Source organism: Hyperolius riggenbachi, chromosome 11, assembly GCF_040937935.1.
Source record: "Hyperolius riggenbachi isolate aHypRig1 chromosome 11, aHypRig1.pri, whole genome shotgun sequence".
NCBI lineage: Eukaryota > Metazoa > Chordata > Amphibia > Anura > Hyperoliidae > Hyperolius > Hyperolius riggenbachi.
Genome location: NC_090656.1, coordinates 53,302,611 through 53,328,023, shown reverse-complemented (window position 1 = coordinate 53,328,023; position 25,413 = coordinate 53,302,611). Strand labels below are relative to the sequence as shown.

Sequence of the window (25,413 nt, the reverse complement as noted above, 5' to 3'; positions counted from 1 at the left end):
GGTGTGTATGAGGATCTGCAGATATCATAGATTATGAATGCATTTTGCAGAAACGGATCTTTTGCAGGAACAGATCTTTTGCAGATACTGATCTGTTGCATGTGTACAGCATCTTTGTGTGCAGCATCTTGCAAAGATTTCTGTCTGATGGGGAGTTCAGCTCCATAGAATAGACTGTGTAGGTATGGCTTTCATACTACATGGAAGGGGGTAAAATTGGTCTGTGATCTTTCATTTTCCTAAAGGCTCATACACACATCAGACCACAGTCTTTGGAAAATGAAAGATCACAGACCAATTTTACCCCCTTCCATGGAGTCCGAGAGCCATACCTACACAGTCTATTCTATGGAGCTGAACTCCCCATCAGATAAAAATCTTTGCAAGATGCTGAACACATTCAAAAGATCAATATCTGCAAAAGATCTGTTCCTGCAAAAGATCCGTTCCTGCAAAATGCATTCATAGTCTATGATATCTGCAGATCCTCATACACACCTTGTTTAACAGACAATTATCTGCAGATCAGACAATCATCTGCAGATCTGAAGATCCATCCTGGTGGATCTGATCTGCAGATGAATGTTTGTTAAACAAGGTGTGTATGAGGATCTGCAGATATCATAGACTATGAATGCATTTTGCAGAAACGGATCTTTTGCAGGAACAGATCTTTTGCAGATACTGATCTGTTGCATGTGTACAGCATCTTTGTGTGCAGCATCTTGCAAAGATTTCTATCTGATGGGGAGTGCAGCTCCATAGAATAGACTTTGTAGGTATGGCCCTCATACTACATGGAAGGGGGTAAAATTGGTCTGTGATCCTTCATTTTCCAAAGACTATGGTCTGATGTGTGTATGCACCCTGAGTGTGTGTGAGTGTGTGTGTGTGTGTGTGTGGGGGGGGGGGGGGGCGGTTGGTGGTACCGGGCCTAGGGCACTGGGAAGTCCAAATCCGGCCCTGCTGACTAATGCGGACTTTGGTACATGCAGATTTGGGCAAGACATGTAATGTACACAATTCAAACATAGATAGCACTGGCGCATAACTTGTTTACAAATGAATTGACAGTCTATTGTGTGAATAAGGAAGGTGTTATAAAGCTCTGCTGAAAGTACTTCCTCCCAGTAATATTGCCTTTGGACTTTCAGACTCTATAGGTGGCCACACACCATACAATAAAATGATCCGATTTTACAGTAATTCGATAAAAACGATCGTATCTCTCGAAAAAATTGAAAGCTTTTTTTTCATTCGACTGAAAAATCCAATCGGAATTCCCGTTTTTTTCGATTTAAATCGATCCGGAATGCAAGATATTTCTCTTCAATTTCTACTAAAGATTGTATGGTGTGTGTTGGATTGTTAATTTATTAATATACACACCCTAGCAATTTTCTCTGAGTTTCCAATCATTTTGATCATAATTGAGGAAAAAATTGAACATAGGTGTGTGGTACATTGGTCATATTTTTGAAATGTTACAATCAGTCAGAAAAATGTATTGCAATTCTTAAATTGAACAGATATTTAAAAAATTGTATGGTGTGTGGCCACCTTATGTTGACCTCAATAGCCTCACAGAGAAGCGGACCTGATTTTTTTCTTGTTTCTTGGTCCCTGTAGTTTCTGTGAATCGAGTTGACCCATCCCTGATTGTTCTTAACCTCCTGAGCGGGATGCCCGACTCTGTGCCAGGCATACCGCTCGCTAGCCTCAGGAGTCTCCCATGAATAATTTATTAGATCCAATGGCTGCAACAGCTTTAGCTAGCACTAGGCTAGTTAGTATAGATACCCGGCATCCCTCGATCGCCCGCGATCCATCCGCTTATACATTACCCAGCCTGACTCCAGTGATTGCCGCAGCCTGTGACACATCACACATGTATAATAGAAAAATACTAATAATAACTACGTATTGGCCGGATTTAGCACGAGGCATTGTAGGCACGAGCCTAGAGGTGCAATGGGCACAGAGAGGCAGCATCAGTGTGCATGCTGCTGATGTTAGTACAGCCGCCCCACTCTGCAGTCCATCCGACCCTGATACCAGCAAAGCACCGATTGCAGCATCTGTCCCGGCGTCTTGCCCTAACAAGCCTGTAGGTGGAGCAGCAGTACAGTTTTTAAGTGGGGAGAGTCGAGTCCGAGCGGCCTGTACCTGTGAAGGGAAGACCGGGGGAGTTCACTGGAACTGATCCAGCTGCTGCCTGGCCCACTCCGTAAGTATGCTGCTACCAATCCCACCCCCCAGATCTCCAAGCAGCACACGTATACTGCTTATGTGTCTCCTCGCTGCCCTACTTTCTCACAGAATCTCCTTCTCCCTGCACTCTGCCTGTGTTTGCCAGTAGTGACAAAGTGCATTCAATTCTCCCCTAGGCATCTGTTTCAACGACCCCCCACATTCCTTCGAGCAGCACTTCTGCCAAGTGTGTCTCCTGTCTGCCCTGCTGTATCACACAGAATAGTGGTCAGCAGGAAAAAGGAAACAGATGATGGCTGGCTGCAAGAGTCTAAGCCCCCCCTACTGACAGAGAGACGAGAGCAACGCTGAGTGGATGAGATAACTGGTCCAATCCTCCCTTAAAATGAACCCGAGGTGAGAGTGATATGGAGGCTACCATATATATTTCCTTTTAAGCAATACCAGTTGCCTGGCTGCAGATCAGTGAATAATGGCGCACAGCGCCTATGCATAAAAATGGCGCTGCATTAAAAAGATACGCTTATCGCTATTTATCGTTAGTACTGCATAATAATGGCGCACGGGGAAAAAAGAAGAAAAACGGCACACACTAACGTTATTTATCAATAGTGGCACACACTAACGTTATTTATCAATAGCGTCATTAATTTGCCAAACAGCAGACGTTATTGCCCACAGTAACGTTATTTATCAATAGCGCCCTACATAAGCCAAACTGCAGACGTTATTTAACTGCAAAACGGTGAATGGATTTAATGTAACACTGTCAAGGTTAGGGTTAGGCACCACTGGGGGGGTCTTAGGGTTAGGCAACATCAGGGGGGTGGTTAGTATTAGGCACCACCAGGGGGGTCTTAGGGTTAGGCACCCCCAGGGGGGTCTTAGGGTTAGGCACCACCAGGGGGTGGTTAGGGTTAGGCACCACCAGAGGGGGTGGTTAGGGTTAGGCACCACCAGGGAGGTTTTAGGGGTTAGGGATAGGTACATAGAGGGTTCTGTGTGTTAAGGCTAAATAACGATAAGGCTTTAACGCTAAATAACAATAAGGCTTTAACGTTAAATAACAATAAGGCTTTAACGTTAAATAGCGATAAGCTGCAAACGAATTAGCGGCAACATCGTGCGCCATTATTCTCAGGCGCCATTTTCAGATGGATCCGCCTGGCTGCCCTGCTGATCTTCTGCCTCTAATACTTTCAACCATAGACCCTGAACAAGCATATGCAGAACTGACAAGATTAGCTGTGTGCTTGTTTCTGGTGTAATTCGGACACTTCTGCAGCCAAATAGATCAGCAGGGCTGCCAGGCAACTGGAAATAACATGTATATGTCTTTCTGCCCTATGCCTTGATTAAGATATGATTATGTTATTCAGTAATATTAAAGAGAACCCGAGGTGGCTTCCTAAGAATGAAATCCGCACACAGAGGCTGGGTCTGCCTATACTGCCCAGCCTCTGTTGCTATCTCAATCCCCCCTAAGTTCCCCCTGCGCTCTGCTATCCCCCATAAATCACAGCCGCGCTGTCGCAGCGGGCTGTGTTTACCTCTGTAGTGTCACTCTGCATGCTCCCCGCCTCCGCTGATTGGAGGGAAGGGATGCGGGCGGGGACTGGAGCTATGCAGAAGGCGGGGGGAGCGGCAAGAGTGACACTACAGAGGTAAACACAGCCCACTGCGTGTCCACAGCGCGGCTGTGATTTATGGGGCATAGCAGAGCGCAGGGGGAACTTAGTGGGATTGAGATAGCAACAGAGGCTGGGCAGTATAGGCAGACCCAGCCTCTGTGTGCGGATTCATTCTTAGGAAGCCACCTCGGGTTCTCTTTAATATTACTGAATAACATAATCATATCTTGGGCATCGTTGGAGCACAGTTTCCCGTATGCTGGGAATTTAGTCCCTGGTGTATGCATACCTTGGGCTGAGAACCTTTATTCCTGTTCTTGCATGCTTACCCCTCCCCCACCCCACCCAAATTAGAAAGACATCCTGTCTGTAAACTGTTTACTTTACACTGGGAGGCAGATAGAGAGAGAGAGAGTCACAGGCACTCAGAGCTGCAGCTGATGAGTTATTTAAACATTATTTAAAGCTATATTTCTGCTTTCTACCATTCTGAACAGATTCACAGGATTACAGGCAGTGAAGATTGTTTCTGTATGCTGGATGTGCTGGACACACACTCCATAGTAATACCCACTGTGAAAACTGTTCTCTGTAAATGTCATATTTTCTTCACATAAAACATGAAAAGATGAAAAAAGCCTTTGTATTGCTATTTACTAGTAATTACTGGAAATATATGTGGCATTTAGAATTTTAGTTAACTTTGCTAGTTGTCCTTATTATACGGGTGTTTGAGCACAGTGGCAAAGCTAGTACTGTGCAGTGAACATTGCACAAGCTGGTGTTACACAATGACAGGATAAGACATGAGTCACTGTGCGAAACATGTGAGTGACGTGAGAAGCAGCATTGTTGTGCCAAGTCACCATAACCACTTCTCTTATATGCTAACACTGCAAAATTGACAAAAATCCCAGCATGGAAAAGAACAATGCATTTTCTTCACGCATACCTGTAGAGCTCACTGCGCTTGTCATAGGCGTTGATGTCCTTCCAGGTCTCGGGGGCGATGTACTCCAGCTCCCTGTGCTTGCTCCTCCTCTCCACATTGCTGGGCCTTCGTATGGACGATTCTGTCTTAGACAGCTCAAATCCAGAGAGCTAAAGGCGAGAAAAGGTTTTGTGACTTAAGTGCTATGTGGAATGGCATATACTCAGCCCAGGATCTCCACCTATGACATACATATACCAGGGTCTAGGTTCTCAGCCCACGGTATGTATACTCCAGGGTCTAGGTTCTCAGCCCACAGTATGCATACTCCAGGTTCTAGGTTCCCAGCACACGGTATGCATACTCCAGGTTCTAGGTTCCCAGCACACGGTATGCATACTCCAGGGTCTAGGTTCTCAGCCCACGGTATGCATATTCCAGGGTCTAGGTTCCCAGCACATGGTATGCATACTCCAGGGTCTAGATTCCCAGCCCACGGTATGCATATTCCAGGGTCTAGGTTCTCAGCCTACGGTATGTATACTCTAGGGTCTAGATTTCCAGCCCACGGTATGCATATTCCAGGGTCTAGGTTCTCAGCCCACGGTATGTATACTCCAGAATCTAGATTCCCAGCACATGGTATGTATACTCCAGGGTCTAGGTTATCAGCCAAAGGTATGGTATGCATACTCCAGGGTCTAGGTTCCCAGCCCAAAGCATGCATACTCCAGGGTCTAGGTTCTAAGTCCATGGTATGCATACTCCAGGGTCTAGGTTCTAAGTCCATGGTATGCATACTCCAGGGTCTAGGTTCCTAGCCCAAAGCATGCATACTCCAGGGTCTAGGTTCTAAGTCCATGGTATGGATACTCCAGGGTTTAGGTTCACAGCGCAAAGCATGCATACTCCAGGGTCTAGGTTTTCAGCCCAAAGCATGCATACTCCAGGGTCTAAGTTCACAGCAGATGATATTCATACTCCATGGAGAACTTATTTTCGGCTTGGTGTAATTTAACTTGTTACAGTTGATTCATTTTATTGAAACAAGCCTGTAACCAGGAGGGGTTAACGTGTACCTGAAGGGAAAAAGTGCCCCAAAAAGATATTTACCTAACTAGAGGGAAGCCTCTGCATAATCTAGAGGCTTCCTCCTACCCCTCCGCCTTGACGTTCCAGAGGTGGAACCCACCCAAAGCTCATTGACAAGGGCTTGTTGTTAGAGATTGGCCAGTGTAGGTAGCAGATATACCCCCCATTCCACATTGTTGGAAGCCAAATGTGTCAGCACTGCAGTCATGGCAGTCTTATCTAAGCCCCCACCTTAGGTAGCAGAGGAGCCTTCTACCATATAGATAGCCATGTGTACCCGGAGAATTAAATAATCCCTCCCCCAGTATAGGTAGCAGATGTGCATCTCCTCCCCCCCACCCCACCCAGTACTGGAAGCCAAATGCACACCCAGACTAAAGTGTGCCCAGAGTTTAGGTACCACTTTCAGGTTCCAGCGCAATGTCCTCAGGCATTGACGGATGCCAGCGCAGTGGTCGTCCAGGACTCGAGCGTCTTTCTGGTCATGCTCGCCCCATGGTTCTTTTAGTGTGTGTGGCAGGGGTGAGGCCTCAGCAGGTCAAGGTAATTAAACCCTGACCAATCGCTGCCGCTTCAAAGTTACAACCGTGGTGCATTCCATGCCATTCCCCCATCTTCTTCTCTCTAGTTGGGCAGTCCTAAGGGTCGTGACGTGGTGGGTACTAGGCAGCAAAGTACTCCGCCACTTATTAGGGGTGGCAGCCCATTATCCCTTGCATGGTGTATTGGTGAAGACCCATGCTCACTTAGACTCCACACCTTGGGAGTGCCCACACCAATCACCGGTGCCGAGATTAACAGGACCCCGATAGGGAGGGAGAGAGGAAGATGAGAGAGGCACTGGGGAGGGTGAGTGAGCCATCTCTTCCACAGCAGCTACGCATCTGGCCCTGCATCGAAAGACCGGATTTTAAAAACTAAATGGGACTGATATGGTCCACTGGCTGTAGTCTGCCCATGCCAGCCATAGAATATTGCAGCTGTTTAACTACGTGACTTGGTGCTGGGCACAATACTTTAAACAGTAGGACTATAATGGTAGCAGATACTAGGAGGCATTTGACCAATACTGGGTTTAACTAGGGAAATTCCACATACAGGAAGTGCACATTACCTTCACACAGTAGGTTCCATCCACTAAAAACTTGGAACTGCTCAAACTTCCATGTAGTATGGCCTTTAGTTCAGTCTGATGTAGCCTGGATAAAGTAAAAAATAGCTGGCCGTTATTTCAGATTCTGTGGCTGGGGCCTAGTCCCCCCCCCCCCTTCCACTGCCATGCAAGGGTTGTGATTGCTGGGTTCCTGGGGGCTCAAGAACTAGGTGTCTGAATTTGGCTCAATTATAGCACAGTGGGAGACTATTCAATTCATTCGAGAAAATTTGAAGTCTCAGATTCCTTAGAGAATACATTGAGGTCAATTAAATGCTGATGCAGAAAATTTGAGAACCTGCCCCAGTGAAATCCAAAAAGTCCAAGGCCACCAAACCTGGGCTTCCTGGTCTCCTGCTATAATTGAGCTTATCCTGTTAGGTTCTTCATTTACCAAGGATGTGTTCCAAATCTGGGTCGCTTAAATCACAATTTTGCTACTTGGGTTTAACATACATATTTTTGATCTCTTAAGAAACTTTTCCACACAGGTCAGTACAGGGAGGTCTCGGTGTTGTGTTCTACAAAAATATATAATTCAAACACTGCAAAATAAAAAAAGCAAACAAACAAAAAACTGCTATACTTATATTCCACAAGGAAGTGAATTAAGGTCTGCTTTCATCTAATAGGTGAGACTACAGATTAAATTATATTGAGGAGCCTTGTATGTAATGTATCTGTTAAAATTATGTTCCACAAGAAAGCGGAATGAGACCTGCCCTGTATTTAATGCATCTGCTATAATTATGTTCCACAAGGAAGAGGAATAAGACCTGTTTTTATCTAACAGATCAGACTACAGATCAGATTGTATCGAGAGCCCTGTACACAATGGGCTTGATTCACAAAAGAGTGCTAACTGTTAGCACGGCCGTGTTCTCGCGAATTTTCGCATTGCGCGCGATCGCGAATTTTCACGCGCAAATGCGAATTTTCACGCAAAATTAATATTGTTTTCGCGCAAAAATTCCCGTTTGCGCACGAAAACGTTATTGTTTCACGTGAAAATTCGAGATCACGCGCAATGCGAAAATTCGTGCGAAAACGCCCGTGCTAACAGTTAGCACTCTTTTGTGAATCAAGCCCCTTGTATCTGCTATAATGTTCCACAAGGAAGTGGAATAAGACCTGCTTTCCTCTAACCGTTCAGACTACAGATTAGATTGTACCAAGAAGCACTGTATATAATGTATCTGGAGAGTGTTAATATACACGTGTGCTTTGGTAAAATTAAGGGGGAAAAAACATAACAAATGTAAGGCCATAGTGACAGTATAGAATGCAGGCCTCTTGGTAATTTTGTGATGTCTTGGGTTTTTACATGGGGAAATCCTCATTGGTCTATATACATGTGAGGTTGATTTTGGGTAGTTAAACTAGCTGATGGCCCGGCGTTGCCCAGGTATGTATTTGGTTGGTGTTGGCTCCACCCACTTTTTCTAACTCTAACACACAAACACTCAATGACCAAGTTTGTGAGCTTTGCGGTCTTTGGCATCAATAATTTGCATTGAAATGAAACAAATCTGATTGGATGTGGCTCCACCCCCATTTCTGAATTTGAACCCCAGTCACCAACTGTACCAGGTTTGAGAACCCTGCCATTAACAGTGTAAGAATGGCTGCAGTTTATATTTTCCGAGTGAAATTTGTATTTGTCTATGCTCACTGGTGACCCAGCGTTGCACGGGTATGTATTGGGCTGGTGTTGGCTGCGCCCACTTTTTCTAACCTTAACACACAATTATTCAATGACTAAGTTTGTGAGCTCTGCGGTCTTTGGCAACAATAATTTGCATTGAAATGAAACAAATCTGATTGGCTGTTTGTGGCTCCACTCCCTTTTCTGAATTTAAACCCAGTCACCCAATGACAAACTGTACCAGGTTTGAGGGTTGTGCCATTAACAGTGCAAGAATGGTAGCAATGAAATATTCCCCTTGAAAATCAATAGGTGAATTTTGATTGGCTTTTGTAGGCTCCACCCACTTTTCTCAATATTAATCACCTAGTGACCAACTGTGCACAGTTTGAGAACTCTGCCATTAACAGTGTAAGAATGGCTGCTGTTTAAATTTTCCCAGTAAAAGTTGTATTTGTCTCCGCCCACTTTTTGGTTATGGGAATAAAAAGTATCCTATATGTTATTCCATGTAATATACTATGTGTGTGCCAAATTTCAATCAAATCCGTTCAGGCGTTGTTGCGTGATCGAGGAACAAACATCCAAACATCCGAACTTTCCCATTTATAATATTAGTAAGAGATATACAGTACATATATATATATATATACACACACACACACAAGGTTTAATGGTTCAGGTAGGCATAGAGTTAATATGTCTTTTCCTTTTGATGCTGCTGTGTTTTTCCTCTCTTACAGATATTGGGCGGCCCCTTGAGCTCATGTGGAGAAGCAGTTGCTGTGCAGAGGTGAAGTGGAGCTTTCTGTTGATTGGCAGCTGTCAATTGGAGCCAATTTCCCTTCGGCCAATCAGAGAGGAGGTCCTCTCAAAACCTCTGTTTCTTTTCCTGGCTCCTCAGTCTTCAGTCAAGCGAGCTGGGAGCACTCACCCGCCCCCCTTTCTTTCAGCTATTGTCGTAGGCGGATTGACTTTATTGGCGGTTAAAGTCGCCCTAGATTGTGGGTTGACTAGCTTTGTATGGACTTTTAAGACGAGATCTACTAGTCTAAAGACTGTATTCTTGGAATATGTATCATTTATACAATTTGATTTTCGTTTATTGGTTATGTTATCGTTTGGAGTTTTTAATACATTTTATTGAGATAATAAAGATAAAAAAGATATAAATATAATATAATATATTAATATAAACCACAATAAACCGTGCCTACGGCCTATTTTCTTCAACCTTGGTTGTTTGTGTCTTATTAATTAGCATAAGGTGTTTTTTATGTACGCACCACTTAAATTACCATGATATTATTCAACCACTATACGCCTTAATTCAGTGTATTCAAACTTCTATGCCTGACATGATAATTTCTAATGATCCTGATCACTTTATAAAATCTCTAATGACTTTTGAGCTGAGCCCCTTTCCGTACGCATTTTTTTTAGTCACTCAATACAGCGAAAAGAACTAACCTGTACAGCGCTCTGGCAGCATCTAGAGCCATCAGGACCCTCCGTTCCCAAGACAAATCTGGCTCCCTCTGCAGCAGATCTCTTAGAGTTCCCTTCTCACATAACTCCATCACCAAGGAGTAGCAACTTTGTGGATCTGAAATAAAGAATAACACAGGATTAGAACGGAAACAGGAACAGGAAGTGACAATATGACAGCCTGTTCAAGGTCTTAATTATTTTAAATTTGCCTGGGCTCTTCCTTACTCCTTTGAAACTTCTCTGGGTACTTTGCAGTCTTAATTAGCTGCTCATTAAAGTTAAGAGTTCAACCAATCTGACACACAGGAAACAAGACCCGAGTGGATGTCGGCCTATTCCCCACAAGCCAGTGGCGTAGCTAAGGAGCTATGGGCCCCGGTGCAAGTTTTACATGGGGCCTCCAAGCACTCTGTACATAACAATTGATACGGCGCACCAAAACCTGCCAAGGATTTCCACAGTGTCAGAGGTGCAACAAGTGGATGGGAAACAGTTTGTTAATCAATACTACTATTTAAAGAGACTCTGAAGCGAGAATAAATCTCGCTTCAGAGCTCAAAGTTAGCAGGGGCACGTGTGCCCCTGCTAAACCGCCGCTATCGCGCCGCACAAAGGGGGTCCCTTCACCCCCAAACCCACCCCAGCACGACTTGGTCGTGCATTTGGTCGCTCCTGGAGGCAGGGCTAACGGCTGCAGCCCTGCCTCCAGTCGCGTCTGTCAGCGGCGCATCGCCGCCTCTCCCCCCGCCTCTCCCCCGCCCCTCTCAGTGAAGGAAGACTGAGAGGGGCGGGGGAGAGGCGGAGATACGCGCTGTCAGACGCGCGTGGGGCAGGGCTGCGGCGGTTAGCCGTGCCCCAACCAGGAAGCGCTCCCCCGCATTACGGAGGGGGATTTGGGGGTGAAGGGACCCCCGTTAAGCCGCGCTATAGCGGCGTTTTAGCAGGGGCACGCATGCCCCTGCTAACTCTGAGGTCTGAAGCGAGATTTATTCTCGCTTCAGTCTCTCTTTAAAGCATCTATAGAAGTGATTATTACCAGCACAGGGCCAATAGAGAGCTAATATTGTGCTTGAGGGAGGACCCCTCAGGGCCCCTCTGACCCAAGGGCCCTGATGCAGTCGCTACCTCTGCAACCCCTATTGCTACGCCACTGCCACAAGCTAGATCCATGGTTGCAATTGGGCAACCTCCTGCATACTATTCTCCTGTTGTTCAGTCGCTATTCAGTCACGTCTGATTTTTTTCAAACCCATGGACCACAACATGCCAGGTCCCTCTAGCCTCTGTCTGTCCAAGCTCATGTTTTTTGCTTCCATGATACTATCTAGCTATCTCATTCTCTGCCATCCCCTCCTGCTTTTGCCCTCATTTTTTTCCACAATCAGTGTCCTCTTCTTAAATGAGCCCTGCCTCCTAATTGTGTGTCCAAAGCATTTTACCTTCAGCATTGCTACTTCCAATGAACAGTCAGGGTTAATTTATTTCTACTTTGATCTTTTTGCAGTCCAATTGACTCTCAGATGTCTACTCCAGCACCACAATTTGAAGTCGTTGATTCTTAGGTGCTCAACCTTTCTTATAGTTTAACTATACATTACTACTGGAAAACCATGGATTTGACTATATGAACCTTTGCTGGGAATGTGACATCTCTGCTGCATCCCACAGTCAGGGCTGGTTCTAGACTTTTTGCTGCCTCAAGCAAACATTGTGAGGACGACCCCCCATTCTGCCCCCACACATTTGAAATGCAATAGTTACCCCACATATGACTCAAAGTTACAGAAAGTCAGAAACAGTGCCTGTTTCAACATGTATTCACACTTCATGCAGATTTTTGTTTTAAAACCAAAGGATATTCCAGGATGCTTACACATACACAGCAGTTTAGTAACCAAAGCTTCTAAGAGAATTAATTAGCATGAAAAAGCAAGAAGTTCGATTAGATTGAGAATAATTGTTTTTTCAACTGAGACATTAAGCCCTGCAATATCTACATTTATCTGACTGCTAATCAGCACTGATCTATATCCATCTGCCCTGTACTTGTTTTTAAGACTTTATTTTATTTTAAGACACTGCTATAAATGAAATAAACAATTTCTGATAGTTTCTAGTGTTTATATTTATAAGGGTGGCCATGCATTTGTCAATATTCCAGGCAGATCCGATCACTCTGATCTCCAGACATGTAATACAGATTGCTCTTACCCTCTCCACTGTGTCTGTAATCAGACACCATAAGGTCACTAGCATGTGTGTGAATCTAATGGCCCATACTCACGGGCAGCAAATGTTGCCTGTCGCCAGCACACGTGAGCGTGTGGGCGACAGGCCGGCGACAGCTCCTCGCCAGGTCCCTCCGCGTACACACGCGGAAGAGGGACCAGCGGCATGACGGAAGCTGTCGCCGACGTTCCTCCTCCCTCCGCCGGAAGCTCTTCATACCTCAATGGAGGTTGCTGTCGCTAGTCCGCGTACTCACACGGACTAGCGACAGCTGCGGCGGAGTTGCGGCGGCGACTGTCGCCAGGCGATTGAACTTTTCAATCGCCTGGCGACATCAGCGACGGGCGACAGTTCGGGGTGCGTGCCCGTTGCGGGCGACAGTTCGGGGTGCGCGCGGCCCATACTCACGGGCGACCTGTCGCCGCAACACGCGCGCCCCGCGTGTTGAGGCGACAAAAGTCCCTCGTGAGTATGGGCCATAAGAAATGTCTTCAGAGGGCTGGCTGAATAGGGGCAGTCTACACGTCTTTTCAACCCGCTCGCTCATACCAGTCCTCTGCAACACCAAAGGGACCCTATTTAAGCTGATGAACACGAATGCTGGCAAATAGTAGTGGGAACTATCCTGTGAACACAATATAACATCTTCCATGGCCATGGACTGTACTACTTAGTGGTGAGAGCCTCAGTGAGGCGGAATCCTGTTTTTGCAATACAACCATATAGTTGTATTACTCTGCAAGTGCTGAAAATCCAGTGGAACTGTGATAAGCTTTGCCATTTGAAACCTTCATGCCCTTGAGCGGATACTTAACCTTTGTTGGGAGGAAGTTTCCTCCTTTTGGGGACTCTGCTCATTATGAGCATGCTGTGATATTTATCAGCTTATTTTGGCTACAGCAGGTGGATGGTGGGATCCCAGGTGTGACTGGTGTGGTAGAAGTGTTGCTTGTGTGAGCCCAGCCGGCTGTGCAATATTACATCTTGCAGTGAGTGTTTTATGTTTTTAAAGCGACACATAAGTGTCAATACAGTGTTTTCTACATTTCTGAATAAAGCTTTTTGGTGAATATGTAGCAGAGTCTGACTTTACATTTACGTCTTTTCAACCCATGACTATTTTGCCTATAACTTTGTACGTGAAGTCATCAGAACATTGCTGCAGACTAAGACAGATGTTTTTTATGAATCCAGGAGAGCAGGGACAGTGTACAAATTCCAAAGTTTGTATAATTCCTTATCTGTGTGGTGGGCACATACAGTCATTAGAACAATGGTACAGAGCAAATACGGACTCCTAGTTTTTACGGGACCCTTATCAGTTTGCCACCTCTAGAAAGTGGCGCTCTGATTTATTTACCTCAGGTCGCATCATGATAGATACGGCAGTGCCCATAATGGCGTATATTACTAACCAATCCCTGTGCTCTCTCCCCCTCTGAGGTTCTTAATGTAACCATGAATATTAGGACACACAACAAATATAATTTTACTCACCTGAATGATCAATGCAGATCCCATAAAGTCGTAAAATATTTAAGCATTCAAATTTCTTCATCATTTCGCTTTCAGACAAGAATATCTTCCTTATATAGCTGGGTAAAAAAAAGTATGGCATCATTCTGCTGCTTTCGCCTTAGACATAAAACAGAGGCCATAAGAGAACCTGTTTGTGACTCACTCTGCGCTTTCTATTTTTGGGCTTTTAAACACTTTGATGGCCACAGGACTGCGGTGGAGCTCTCCTCGGTACAAGAAGTGGCTGGGCCTCTCAAGCATTAGGTCACCGCGTATCAGATCTGTCACCCTGATCTCAGCAATATTCCAGGTAGGCCGATGACCTGCAGATAGATAGGTAGAAGATAATAAGATATCAAGTACACAATAAAAGGTCTGCACAGTCAATAGCCTGCATTATTCTCCTGTTGTTCAGTCGCTATTCAGTCATGTCCGACTCTTTGGGACCCCATGGACCACAGCACGCTAGGCAAAGCAGGTAACTTTGGCGCACGGCGCTCAGTATCAAAGCTGGTCACCCTCATAGCTTCAATGCTATGATGCAAGGAAACAAGGGGGCAGGGCCACCCGAGGCATAGGCTGGAGAGGCTCCAGCCTCAGGGCGCAGTGTAGGAGGGGGCGCACAATTCATTCAGCTGTCATTCCTAATTGTGTTTGAAGCAGAAAGAAATAAGAAAAGGAGATACATGGAAGTGACTACAAGCCAGATAACTAGAGATTAAGGTGTTGGGGGCCCTGGGGTGCCTCTTAGTCTAAAAGCAATCAGTGTGTGACGGCTGGGGTGGAGGGATGGAGGGGCGCACTTTGGTGTCTCAGCCTTGGGTGCTGGAGGACCTTGTCCCGGCTCTGCAAGGGGTGGGGGGGGGAAGGACACATGGGGGCAATACAGGAAGTCCGCGGCGGGTTGGTGGTTCATATCGGCAGGCATTCGTAAGTCTGGAAGTCACTGTATTTGGCATATAAGACACAGTGACCTTTTTGGGGCAAAAAAGTGCATCTTATATGCCAAAAAATGCCTGTCTTCCTGCCTTCTCAATAGGGCTATATCCTATTAACTTTTCTCTTGAGTTTTCTCCAAATAGAAATTTCAAACCTTATTATCAATAAAATACTTTTAAAGCTTCCACCAAGCAAGAAATGACTCAAAAATGAGTTGGATATTACCTTTTTACCTACTTTTTTAGTACTTTTTCAGTTGCTGAAGTGCTGAAAAGTTATTATTTATATAAGATGAACAATTATCTATTGGCAAAAACTCTGGAGAAAAGTTTATACGATATGGCCCATTATGCATCCAAAGTATTTCAGCTTCATTTCTTTAAAGATCAACTTGTTTGGATCTTCTTTCAGTCCAAGGGACTCTGAGAGCGTACGAGAGAATTCGCTGCCGGGAGACTTGGGTGCAGGATAGAGCTGCTATACGGTTTATCCTGCTGCTGCACAAGTCCTGGTGGCGTTAATTACTATTCCCTCTCTAGGTCCACGTGGATGGTGGGGAATGATGTAATTCAGCTTCCAGCTATTGCTGGCGGCTGAAGTACAGTGATTTAAAAATAACTTCAGCTCCGTCTTCTGATGGCGCCGAAGTTGCACTCTGTGCGCTGCTATAGCTGTAATACCTATTACGGTCTGTGGTGGCGCCGGCTGCACCCAAGTCTCCTGCGCTGGATTCGTAGTGTTCGCTCTCAAAAGTCTTCTCCAGCACCACTATTTGAAGGCGTCAATACTTCAGAGTCCAACCCTCAAAACCATGCATTACTACTGGAAAACCCTGGCTTTGGCTGTATGAAACTTTGTTGACAAGGTGACATCACTTCTTCTCTGCTGTATCCCACAATCAGGACTACCATCCCACAATCAATACCAGTTGCCTGACAGTCCTCCTGATTCTGTGTTTCTAATACTTTTAACCATGGACCTTGAACAAGCACGCAGCAGATCGGTTACTCTGACTTGGGTTTTACTGGATTAGCCATATGCTTATTCCAGGGTTTGGACTCAGACACTACTTATGTCAGAAGATCAACAGGGCTGACAGGCAACTGGTATTGTTTACAAGTAAATAATAAATATGGCACCCTCCATATCCCCACCTCGGGTTCCTTCAGGGCCGGTTCAAGGGGCCCTGTGGCCCTGGGGCAAACGTCATCGTTGCCCCCCCCCATTACCCCTCTGCTCCCCGGGGCCCTGCTGCAAGTATATTAGCAGCCATAATCACCTTATCTCCGTCGAGTTAGTGGGCGGGCAGCGGCTGCACTCGGAGACACTCTGTCTCCCTCCCACTCTATGACCCGGCATGTCATGTGTAAACACACGCCGGGTCATAGAGTGGGAGGGAGACAGAGTGTCTCTGAGTGCAGCGGCTGCCGCCCGCTCCCCTGACGGAGATAAGGTGATTATGGCTGCTAATACACTTGCAGCAGGGCCCCGAGGAGCAGTGCGAGCAGGAAGGGGGGTCGGGGGGGGGGGGAAGAAAATATCGTAGGGTCGGCGCTGCTGGGGCCCAAGCAGAGGTCGGGACCCCAGGACAAATGCCCCTTTTGCCTCTATGGAAGCGCCGGCCCGGGGTTCCCTTCAAGAGTACATATTGTCACGGCGCTGGGCAATTTGGTGCAGGGCAAGCCGATTGACGTCTCTTCCCGCTGCTGCATTACTTCCCAGTGACATTAAATACTCTTCGTTTAGATTCGACTATTTGACAGGAAATTGCATAGTGTGTACCAGGCTTTAGGGGCACTAGGCAAGGAACTAGGGGTTTTTACTGTTGTGTGTGACTCAGGCTCATTGAATAGCATGTACAGTGTCAAGTCAGCCACATCTACTTTTCTGAATGACCTGTAATAAACTTGTGCTCGCTTTAAAAGGAAGGCAGACTTACAACATTCTCTATGGGGATCTCTAGATACTCACACACAAGACTTATTTCAGCTATTCTGGTACTGATGTCATCAAGAGTGTTCCCAATGTTGTCCATTCGATCCTCCACGCCGGACACATGACCTAAAACAGACGAGTACATGAGATGACCGGCATAGTGCAGCAACTGGCAATGATGAGCAACAGGCAAAGCACCTCAGGACACAGCAATTAGAGATCAAACACTTAAAGGACACCTGAACTGAGAGAGATGTGAATTTATTTACTTTTAAGCAATACCAGTTGCCTGGCAGCCCTGCTGATCTCTTTGGCCGCAGAAGTATCTAAATCTCACACCTGAAATAAGCATGTGACTAATGCAGTCAGATTTCAGTCAAAAACACCTGATCTGCATGCTTGTTCAGGGTCTACTTCTTAAATTATCAGAGGCAGAGGATCAGCTGGACAGCCAGGCAATCGGCATTGTTTAAAAGGAAAAAAATATGTCAGCCTCCACATATCTCCCAGTTTGGGTGTGCTTTAAAGTTTATTGTTGTTATAATATCTAGGCAAGGATGAAAAAGACAGCACTGTGTGTTCATGATCAATGCTGTCCAAGGCTCCCTCTTCTGTTTAGAGATATTTGTCCCAATTTGACACAGAAACACACTTTCAAAAGGATCTTAAAGTGAACCTGAACTGAAATGAAAACAAAGAGTTTCACTTACCTGGGGCTTCTACCAGCCCCCCTGCAGCTGCCTTGTCCCTGCGACGTCAATCAATGATCCTCCAGTCCCTTTCTGCAGCTAGGTTTCGTTTTGGACTGACTAGCCAGTCAATGGCCAGTGCGCCTGTGAGGCCCTAGTCGCGCGTGTCCTTGCTTGTGTCGCCGTCGCTGGGACGTTCCTGCACAGGCGCAGTAGAAGGAGATCTCTTACTGCGCCTGCGCAGGATGCTCCCAGGGACGTGAGCGAGGAGGCGTGAGGCTAGGACCTCACAGGCGCACTGGCCATCAACTGGCTAGTCGCTCCAAAACAAAACGTAGCGTTTGCGGAGGACTGGAGGATTGTTGATTGACAGCGTGGGCGCAGAGCGGCTGCAGGGGGCTGGTAGAAACCCCAAGTAAATGAAACTCTTTGTTTTTGTTTTTTTATTTCGGTTTAGGTTTCCTTTAAAGAATAACTTTAGCAAAAATACCATAATGAATAAAATAAAAATAAGAGTAAAATGTACTTTTTTTTACAATATTCATTTACACATTATTTAGTCAGTGCTTGTCCATTGTAAAATCAATGTAAAATCTTTTCTCACCTTAATTTAATACATGTTAATACATTATCTGTCATTTTTACAGCAGTAACTTTGCTACTTTTTTCCTCTAACTTTAACATCGATTTTCTCCAAAACTATAAGGTGTTTCCCTCTTGTTCCCACTGTCCTCCTTCACATACCCTGCAAATTTGGTGTTTCTAGCACGTAAGGGGGCTTTGTTTTTAACCGCTAAAGTCGGTGGCCATTGACTAATGTAAAATGCGAAAGTAATTTTTTTTTCCAAAATAATTTGCGTAAAACACAAATCGCGAATAGCCCAAGTTCGCAAGGCAGCAGAGTTCAGTAGGCTTGCCAGTCTGTTTTTTGGTAGACTGCAGAGTACGGTGTTACAGTAGTCAACACTTGATATGATTACAGCATGTAAAAGAATTTTAGTAGTATGCACAACAAGGTAGTCTTACTTTTAAGGTATTCCTTGAGCTCCGCCAGGTCTTGCTGTATGTCCTTCTCGTTCTGCCTCCTCCTGGTGGTTTCATCAAAAAACTGATTGAATTTACCTCTATGTTCAGCCACCAACAAGTCCGACATGCTGTTGGCAGCATCTCCCAGGCGGTCATTGATTAGTTGGAACTCTTCCTTGATGCTGTTGGCCTGGATCACCTGTCTCCACCAGGCATGATGGGAATATTTAATGACCCAACACTTGGCATTGTCTATGGTGAGCTCCATGTCCTCTAGCACGATCTGCAATGCCGCTGACTTACTCGGCTGCTTTTTCAGTGTCTGCGCAGTCAACACCAGCATTTTGATTCGCCTCTTTAGACGGCGACATTGCTGTTTGTTGGAACTGGCCGTGTCACACAAGTCGTAGATGGTTTGTGCAACACTAAGAATATTAGTCAGCACTTCCATCTCCTGCAAGTGCAAAAAGAAAAGTTACAGAGGGCGCTAGAGCGCTTTAAAGGACACATCCGAGGTAAGGTCAGCATCTTCTGTGCCTGTGCGAGCGTGCGGCTGGGCCGCTCACAGTCGCGCTCCCATGGCCTGGAGCATTCTGCACAGGGGCAGTAGTTCTGCACCTGAGCAGAATACCCCAGGCCACATGAACAAATGCAGGTGCAGAAGGTGCTGGCCTGGCGAGGGAGACCCCGATACACCAGAGCTGCTGCGAGGGGGACAAATGGGCTGCCAGGGGCTGGAGGAAGCCCTAGGTAAGTACGGTAGATCTTGTGTTTTTTTGTTTTTCTTTCCTCGGACCTGTCCTTTAAAAGTTTATGCCACTTATGTAAAAAAATCCCAGGGGTTTGTTTATACAAGACAGACGCAGCACGGTGAAATGTCAAAAAGAGAGGAATTTCTAATTGACAAAGCAGCAGCTAAGTGAATCATATTCATTAGTGAAGTTTACCCATAGTTTTCACTTCTTGAGTTTGGGTACCTTTTAAAACCCAACTCCTGAAAAAAATATGTAATTACAGAAATAGTCAGTGATATAATGTGAAGTGTACATGTGCTAGAGTAGCAGCAACAAAAGAGCTACCGTCAGCTAAGCACTGAGCTTCCCATTCCCAACCATCTTTTCTGGAAATCTAAAGGTGCCCACTAATAATACAATTATGCAGACGATCGGTGTGTCCCGATCACTGGGTTATTGATCTGTCATGCGCACTAACGGCCAGAATGCACTAATCAATTTGATCAGATTATTGGACTCAATCCATTTTTTCTGATCAATCTTATCAATCTGATCTGATTAATTAACGAGTTTTCGACCATTAATGGGCACAACTGATCATTTCAATCAAGTAACGTGGTGATCAGAAATAACTGATCGTCTGCAGAATTGATTTATTAATGGGCCCATTAAAGCTGCCTGGTCACATTTTTACCACTGTAAGATCTGTTATGAGCAGAGATGGTTGGTGAAAGACTCTTACAATCAAAACGCTAAAATGACCAATATTTTTCTATTGGGCAGTGGTAATTCCGATAATTACTTATCTCAAAACCTAACTCCATTCTCACATGAGCTCTACCTCTACCGATGCCTAACCCTAACCAACCCCCCCATACCTAACACTAACTGACCCCCACCAATCTCTAACCCTACTCAAGCCTCGCACCAATGTCTAACCCTAATCGACCGCACCCCCTCCCCACTGATGCCTAATCCAAATCGACCCTCCCAGCGATGCCTGACCCTAACCAATTCCCTCACCAACTGTAACTGATAGAGATGGCTCAAACTCCGATTTTTGGTTCACGAACCTCAAACGCGAACTTCCGAACCTCAAACGTGAACTTCACAGATGCAGTGAAAGGTATGCACTTACTGGTATATAAAACAGTGTGCTGTCACACAGATGCAGTGAAAGGTATGGGAATCAGGGTTCGATTCAAGTCCGGAGTGGGAGCCTGAGAAACGGCTACCACCACACATCCAAGGAAGGCACGGCACGCAAGTCCCGACTCAGGGAGGTAGTGACGAAAAATAACAATACAGGAGGACTCTTTCGAGGCCCTGCTGTATAATGATGAGGTGAATACACTTGAAATCCTTTAACGAGAATCTGTTATGGAGGGCAAGTCTGCCATCCATTCAAGTGACAGGGATGCACTGACTGCCAGGTATAATACAATGTGCAGTCACATATGCAGTGAAAGGTATGCACTGACTAGACTAATACAGTGTGCAGTCACACAGATGCAGTGAAAGGTATGCACTGACTGCTGCTATAATACAACGTGCAGTCACACAGGTGCAGTGAAAAGGTATGCAGTGACTGCTGGTGGTATGATACAATGTGACACAGGTGCACTGAAAAGGTATGCACTGACTGCTGGTATAATACAATGTGCAGTCACACAGGTGCAGTGAAAAGGTATGCAGTGACTGCTGGTGGTATGATACAATGTCACACAGGTACACTGAAAATGTATGCAGTGACTGCTGGTGATACGATACAATGTGCAGTCACACAGGTGCACTGAAGAGGTATGCAGTGACTGCTGGTGGTATGATACAATGTGCAGTCACACAGGTGCACTGAAAAGGTATGCAGTGACTGCTGGTGGTATGATACAATGTGCAGTCACACAGGTGCATTGAAAAGGTATGCACTGACTGCTGGTGGTATGATACAATGTGCAGTCACACAGCTGCACTGAAAAGGTATGCAGTGACTGTTGGTGGTATATTACAATGTCACATAGGTGCACTGAAAAGGCATGCAGTGACTGCTGGTGCTATGATACAATGTGCAGTCACACAGGCGCGCTGAAAAGGTATGCAATGACAGCTGGTGGTATAATACAACGTGACACAGATGCAGTAAAAGGTATGCACTGAATGTGCTAGGCCTGGCACAGTATAGCAATTAGCAAGGGCCAGCTGCGACAGACAGGGCTGTATATGCAGTGTCAGTGGGCCACACACACACAAAAAAAACACATCACAAGAACATTAGCTCTCAAAAGAGCTGTTTTGGTGGTGCTTTTCAACAGCAAATATCAGCAAGGAGCACGCTAACAAGAGCCTAACTAAGCTTTCCCTTTCTCTGAAGCAACCTCTCTCCCTTCTCTCACTAAAAGAGCAGCACACAGAATGAGAAAATGGCTGACGCTGCTGCCTTATATAAGGGGGGGCTCCAGAAGGGAGTGCAGCCTGATTGGCTTCCATGTGACTGCTGACTGTGATGTAGAGGCTAAAAGTCTAGCCCAATGATGTAGTATAGGGGGTGGGTCGAACACGCTAAAGGTTCGCAGCTCGATGCAAACGCAAATCGGCGTTGTTCACACGAATAAGTTCGCATGGAACCGTTCGGACCATCTCTAATAACTGACCCCCCTCCCACACACACACACAAACTCATACATAACCCAAACTTTCTCCCTGCCACAAACTCGCCGATATCTGTGTCGCCTTCGCCGCTATATGTTATAAATATAAGCACCTGTGTTCATACCGGCTATGAATGGAAAATTGGGCGCCCACTATTTGGGTGCCCAAATTCTACATGCCCAAATTTGCAGGATTTGTCTGTTGAAACTTTCTTGCTCATTTCTGTGATTTTTGTAGGCATTCAGAGACTTTTTTGTAAATACCAATAAAGGTAGTTTAAATGAAAATTTGATATTATTTGGCATTTCCATTGACCGGCATTGAAACACAAATAGTACTTAGCATGCTACCTGCCGCCCCAATTAAAAGGCAGAAAATTGGCAAGTCACACACCAGGAATGCATGAAAATCAGAAAACACATTTGAAAAACATTATAAGGGCATCTACTGTAACGTCGGAAAATAGTTTGCTGTTTCAAGTAAGTCTGAACCCTGCCTAAGGGACTTGAAAATGCCAGAGATGCTGGACTGAAGCCTCCCCGAGCAGGAATGTGTATTAGTGCAGTAATTGTCATTAGCTTGTTGCATTTTTAAGATTTTTTAGCGACCAGAAATGTGAGTTGGCAATGTAAGTAGCTTTTTCCTAAGACAGACAAAAAGCACAGGGCGGGGCCCACAGGAGCTGTTTCAGCTGCCCTTTGGAATTGTGATCCCAAAAACATTAGGCTAATGAGATGCAATAAAGGGGATTCCATGGGAGCAATTGTGATTACCCCAAACTACTTGTGCATCTATGCTCCCCACTATTCTTTGCTGTGTAATTTGTACAGCACAACGGAAAATGCTGGTGCAATATAAAAATAAAATAACTGTAGACCAGGGGTGTCAAACTCAAATACAAAGTGGGCCGGAATTGAACACTGGAACCAAGTCTCGGGCCAACCTCAATGTCTACTGGCCACCTTCTTCCCTTATAAAGTTCTCTGGTGTCTAATGGCTGCCCAGCAACCACTATACAGTCCCCCGGTGTCTAGTGGTCCACCTCCCTCCCCTATACAGTTCCCTGGTGTCTAGTGGTCCTCCCTCCCCTATACAGTTCCTTGGTGTCTATAGGGCCACCACCATCCCCTATACAGTTCCCTAGTGTTTAGTGCTTTCCCCTTACCTCCTCCATATGGCTTCCCTGATGTTCTAGGGCTTCACTTCCAATATAGCTTCCCTGGTGGTCTAGTGGGTCAAATATAATGTAAAGTACAGAAACCACTTGGGCGCCAAATTTAATGGCTCTGAGGGCCAGATTTGGCCCGCGGGCCGTAGTTTGACATGTATGCTGTAGACTCACTGTGACTATGGCAGGGATTAGATTGTCAGCAGAGCAGTAAAGCCTGAACTCGCCACCTGTCAGGTGCTCCTTCCACCAGCTGGGCACTTGTTAGCTGTTGGTCGTCAGGTGACTCACCCCCATAGACTCACATCTGACATGATGCGGTTTTCTACAATGGAGTAACACCACCGTGTGTTAAGCGCTGACATGTGTGGTCTTACAACTGCTGCCATTTGGCTACATTAAAATTGCGCCCAAGTGGCCAAGTGGCTCGCGGGCGGCTGACAGGATGCTGACATGCCTGACAAGGGCTCAGTTCAGCCGTCCATCAGTGTACTAGTGGAGCCTTTTACTAACTAGCTGGATGTATGGTGAATATCCTTCCGAGAACTTAGGATTGGTTCAGAACAGAGGTAGACAGGACAATGCTCAAGTTGGACAGTGCCCAGTCTTTCGTTGTTGCGTTTTGGGCCCCTAGGGGGACACGGAACAACAAGAACACAACCAACGCTGGACGCTACAGGTAGCATCAAAGACAAGCGAACAAGATCTACCGCGACACTTACACGAAGGACGCCAAAAGCTGCTACCGTTGTTTAAAAACTGCTTTCGTTCATTTGAATGGGGCGACAGCAGATCGCTTTCCAGCGATGCTTTTGAAAACGCCGTATTTGCCACCCGTGTGAAGCAGCCGTTGAGTTCTGCTGACACAGTGGAAAGTCCAGGGATTTTCCAGCGTAGCCCCACAGAATCAGTCTAATCTAAAGGTATAATAATAAGAGTAACGGCATTAGAGTGTAAGCATGAGCCAGTGATGTGAATGTCTGTCGCAGAATATGTCAGCACTGGATGAATGAAGTAAATACTCACAGTGAATGCGGGGCTGAGGCAGAGGAGATGTGTGATTGCAGCTGCTTGTCTGCTCAGTATATAGCCTGGAATGTGGCACCTCCCCAGTTCCTCCTTTCTATTGCGAAACTCACATCCACTTTCACTTTCTATGACTGTCTCATTTCCCATTAGCCCTGCCAGCGCTTATGTCAACTCTGTATGGAAATTCCTGAGACCAGCAGGTCTCTGAGCAACAAAATAGCAATGCAGGAATTACCTCTGGAAAAATGAGGCATGAGTCAGGGCCCATTCACACTTATGTGTTTCCAGAGCGATTCAGTGCTGCTGAAAATCGCTAGCGGTTTGAAAAACGCGTGTACAATGAAAGCATATGGAAGTTTTCTCATCTAAGCGATTTGAGCGATTCAGGAGCTATTCCTCAGGCTTATTATTGAACTAGAAATTGCAAAATGCTAATCGTTGAAAAAAACACTTGAAAAACGCTTTCTATACAGTGAAAAATCGCTGGGAAATCACTTGGAAAAAACCGCCAAAAAATCGTGCAGTGTTTGCATTCAGCGATTTCTAGTTTGAATGGGCCCTTCCCAAGGCTCTCGTAGGCTGCAGATCACTGGAGAATAAAAACTTTCTGTTAATAGGCGCCCCCTTCCATTCCTTTAGATTGTAAGCTCACAAGGGCAGGGCTCTCTCACCCTTTTGTGTCTTGGAATTTGTTATACATTTTATTTATATTAATTTTTCCACTGTAATTACCAATCCTGTATTTTTAACCAATTCTGTATTTCTTAGATTGGTGTACACCATTGTCTGTTTTATTACAGTTAGTCTGAAGCGGTAATAAAAAACAAAAACCAGATACACACCTAAGGAGAGGGAAGACTCTGGGTCCTATAGAGCCCTCCCATTCCTCCTACAGTCCCCATGCTCTATCGCTGGCTCCCCTGTCAGCAGTCTATGACCAATGGGTCGGATACTGCTCTCTCTTCCGTTGTGTGATGCTTCAATAGTCTTCAGGAGCTTGAGTGCTATTGAAGATGGGCGGCTCTATTGCGAGAGAGCGTGTTCCCACATGCACAATATGGAGCGACCCGTCTTCGAGAGCACTCAGGCTCCTGAAGACTACTGAAAGCCTCCGGCAGCAGCAGAAAGAGCAGTCTCCGACCCATCGGTCATAGACTGCTAACGGGAGAGCCAGCTCAATAAAACAATTAGCTTCATGAAATCTCTGCGGCCGGGGACGGCCGGGCAGGCCTGCTGGAACAGGCTAATAAAACTACTATGAATGTAAAATACAAGGTAAAATGAAAGTTTATTTTAATAATAGTAATTTTTCATGTGCTATAGAAATGTCCTGAGTGCTTAAAAAG

At 45.6% G+C, this 25,413-nt stretch overlaps 1 protein-coding gene across 2 annotated transcripts in view; it reads right to left on the bottom strand.

Moving 5' to 3' along the window:
- LOC137539161 (mixed lineage kinase domain-like protein) overlaps window positions 1-25,413 on the bottom strand; it is a 38,333-nt gene that overhangs the window by 5,933 nt on the left and 6,987 nt on the right. The window contains exons 1-8 of one of the 2 annotated variants that reach the window (XM_068261659.1): window positions 24,065-24,115; window positions 18,491-18,944; window positions 16,812-16,901; window positions 14,065-14,224; window positions 13,881-13,978; window positions 10,134-10,269; window positions 6,980-7,064; window positions 4,795-4,943 (exon numbers count right to left, since the gene is read on the bottom strand). In XM_068261659.1, the coding sequence (XP_068117760.1) occupies window positions 4,795-4,943; window positions 6,980-7,064; window positions 10,134-10,269; window positions 13,881-13,978; window positions 14,065-14,224; window positions 16,812-16,901; window positions 18,491-18,941 (1,169 nt within the window). In that variant the 5' untranslated portion in view covers window positions 18,942-18,944; window positions 24,065-24,115. Of the gene's footprint in view, window positions 1-4,794; window positions 4,944-6,979; window positions 7,065-10,133; window positions 10,270-13,880; window positions 13,979-14,064; window positions 14,225-16,811; window positions 16,902-18,490; window positions 18,945-24,064; window positions 24,116-25,413 lie in introns of those variants that run through there. The other variant, XM_068261658.1, reaches the window with a different exon arrangement.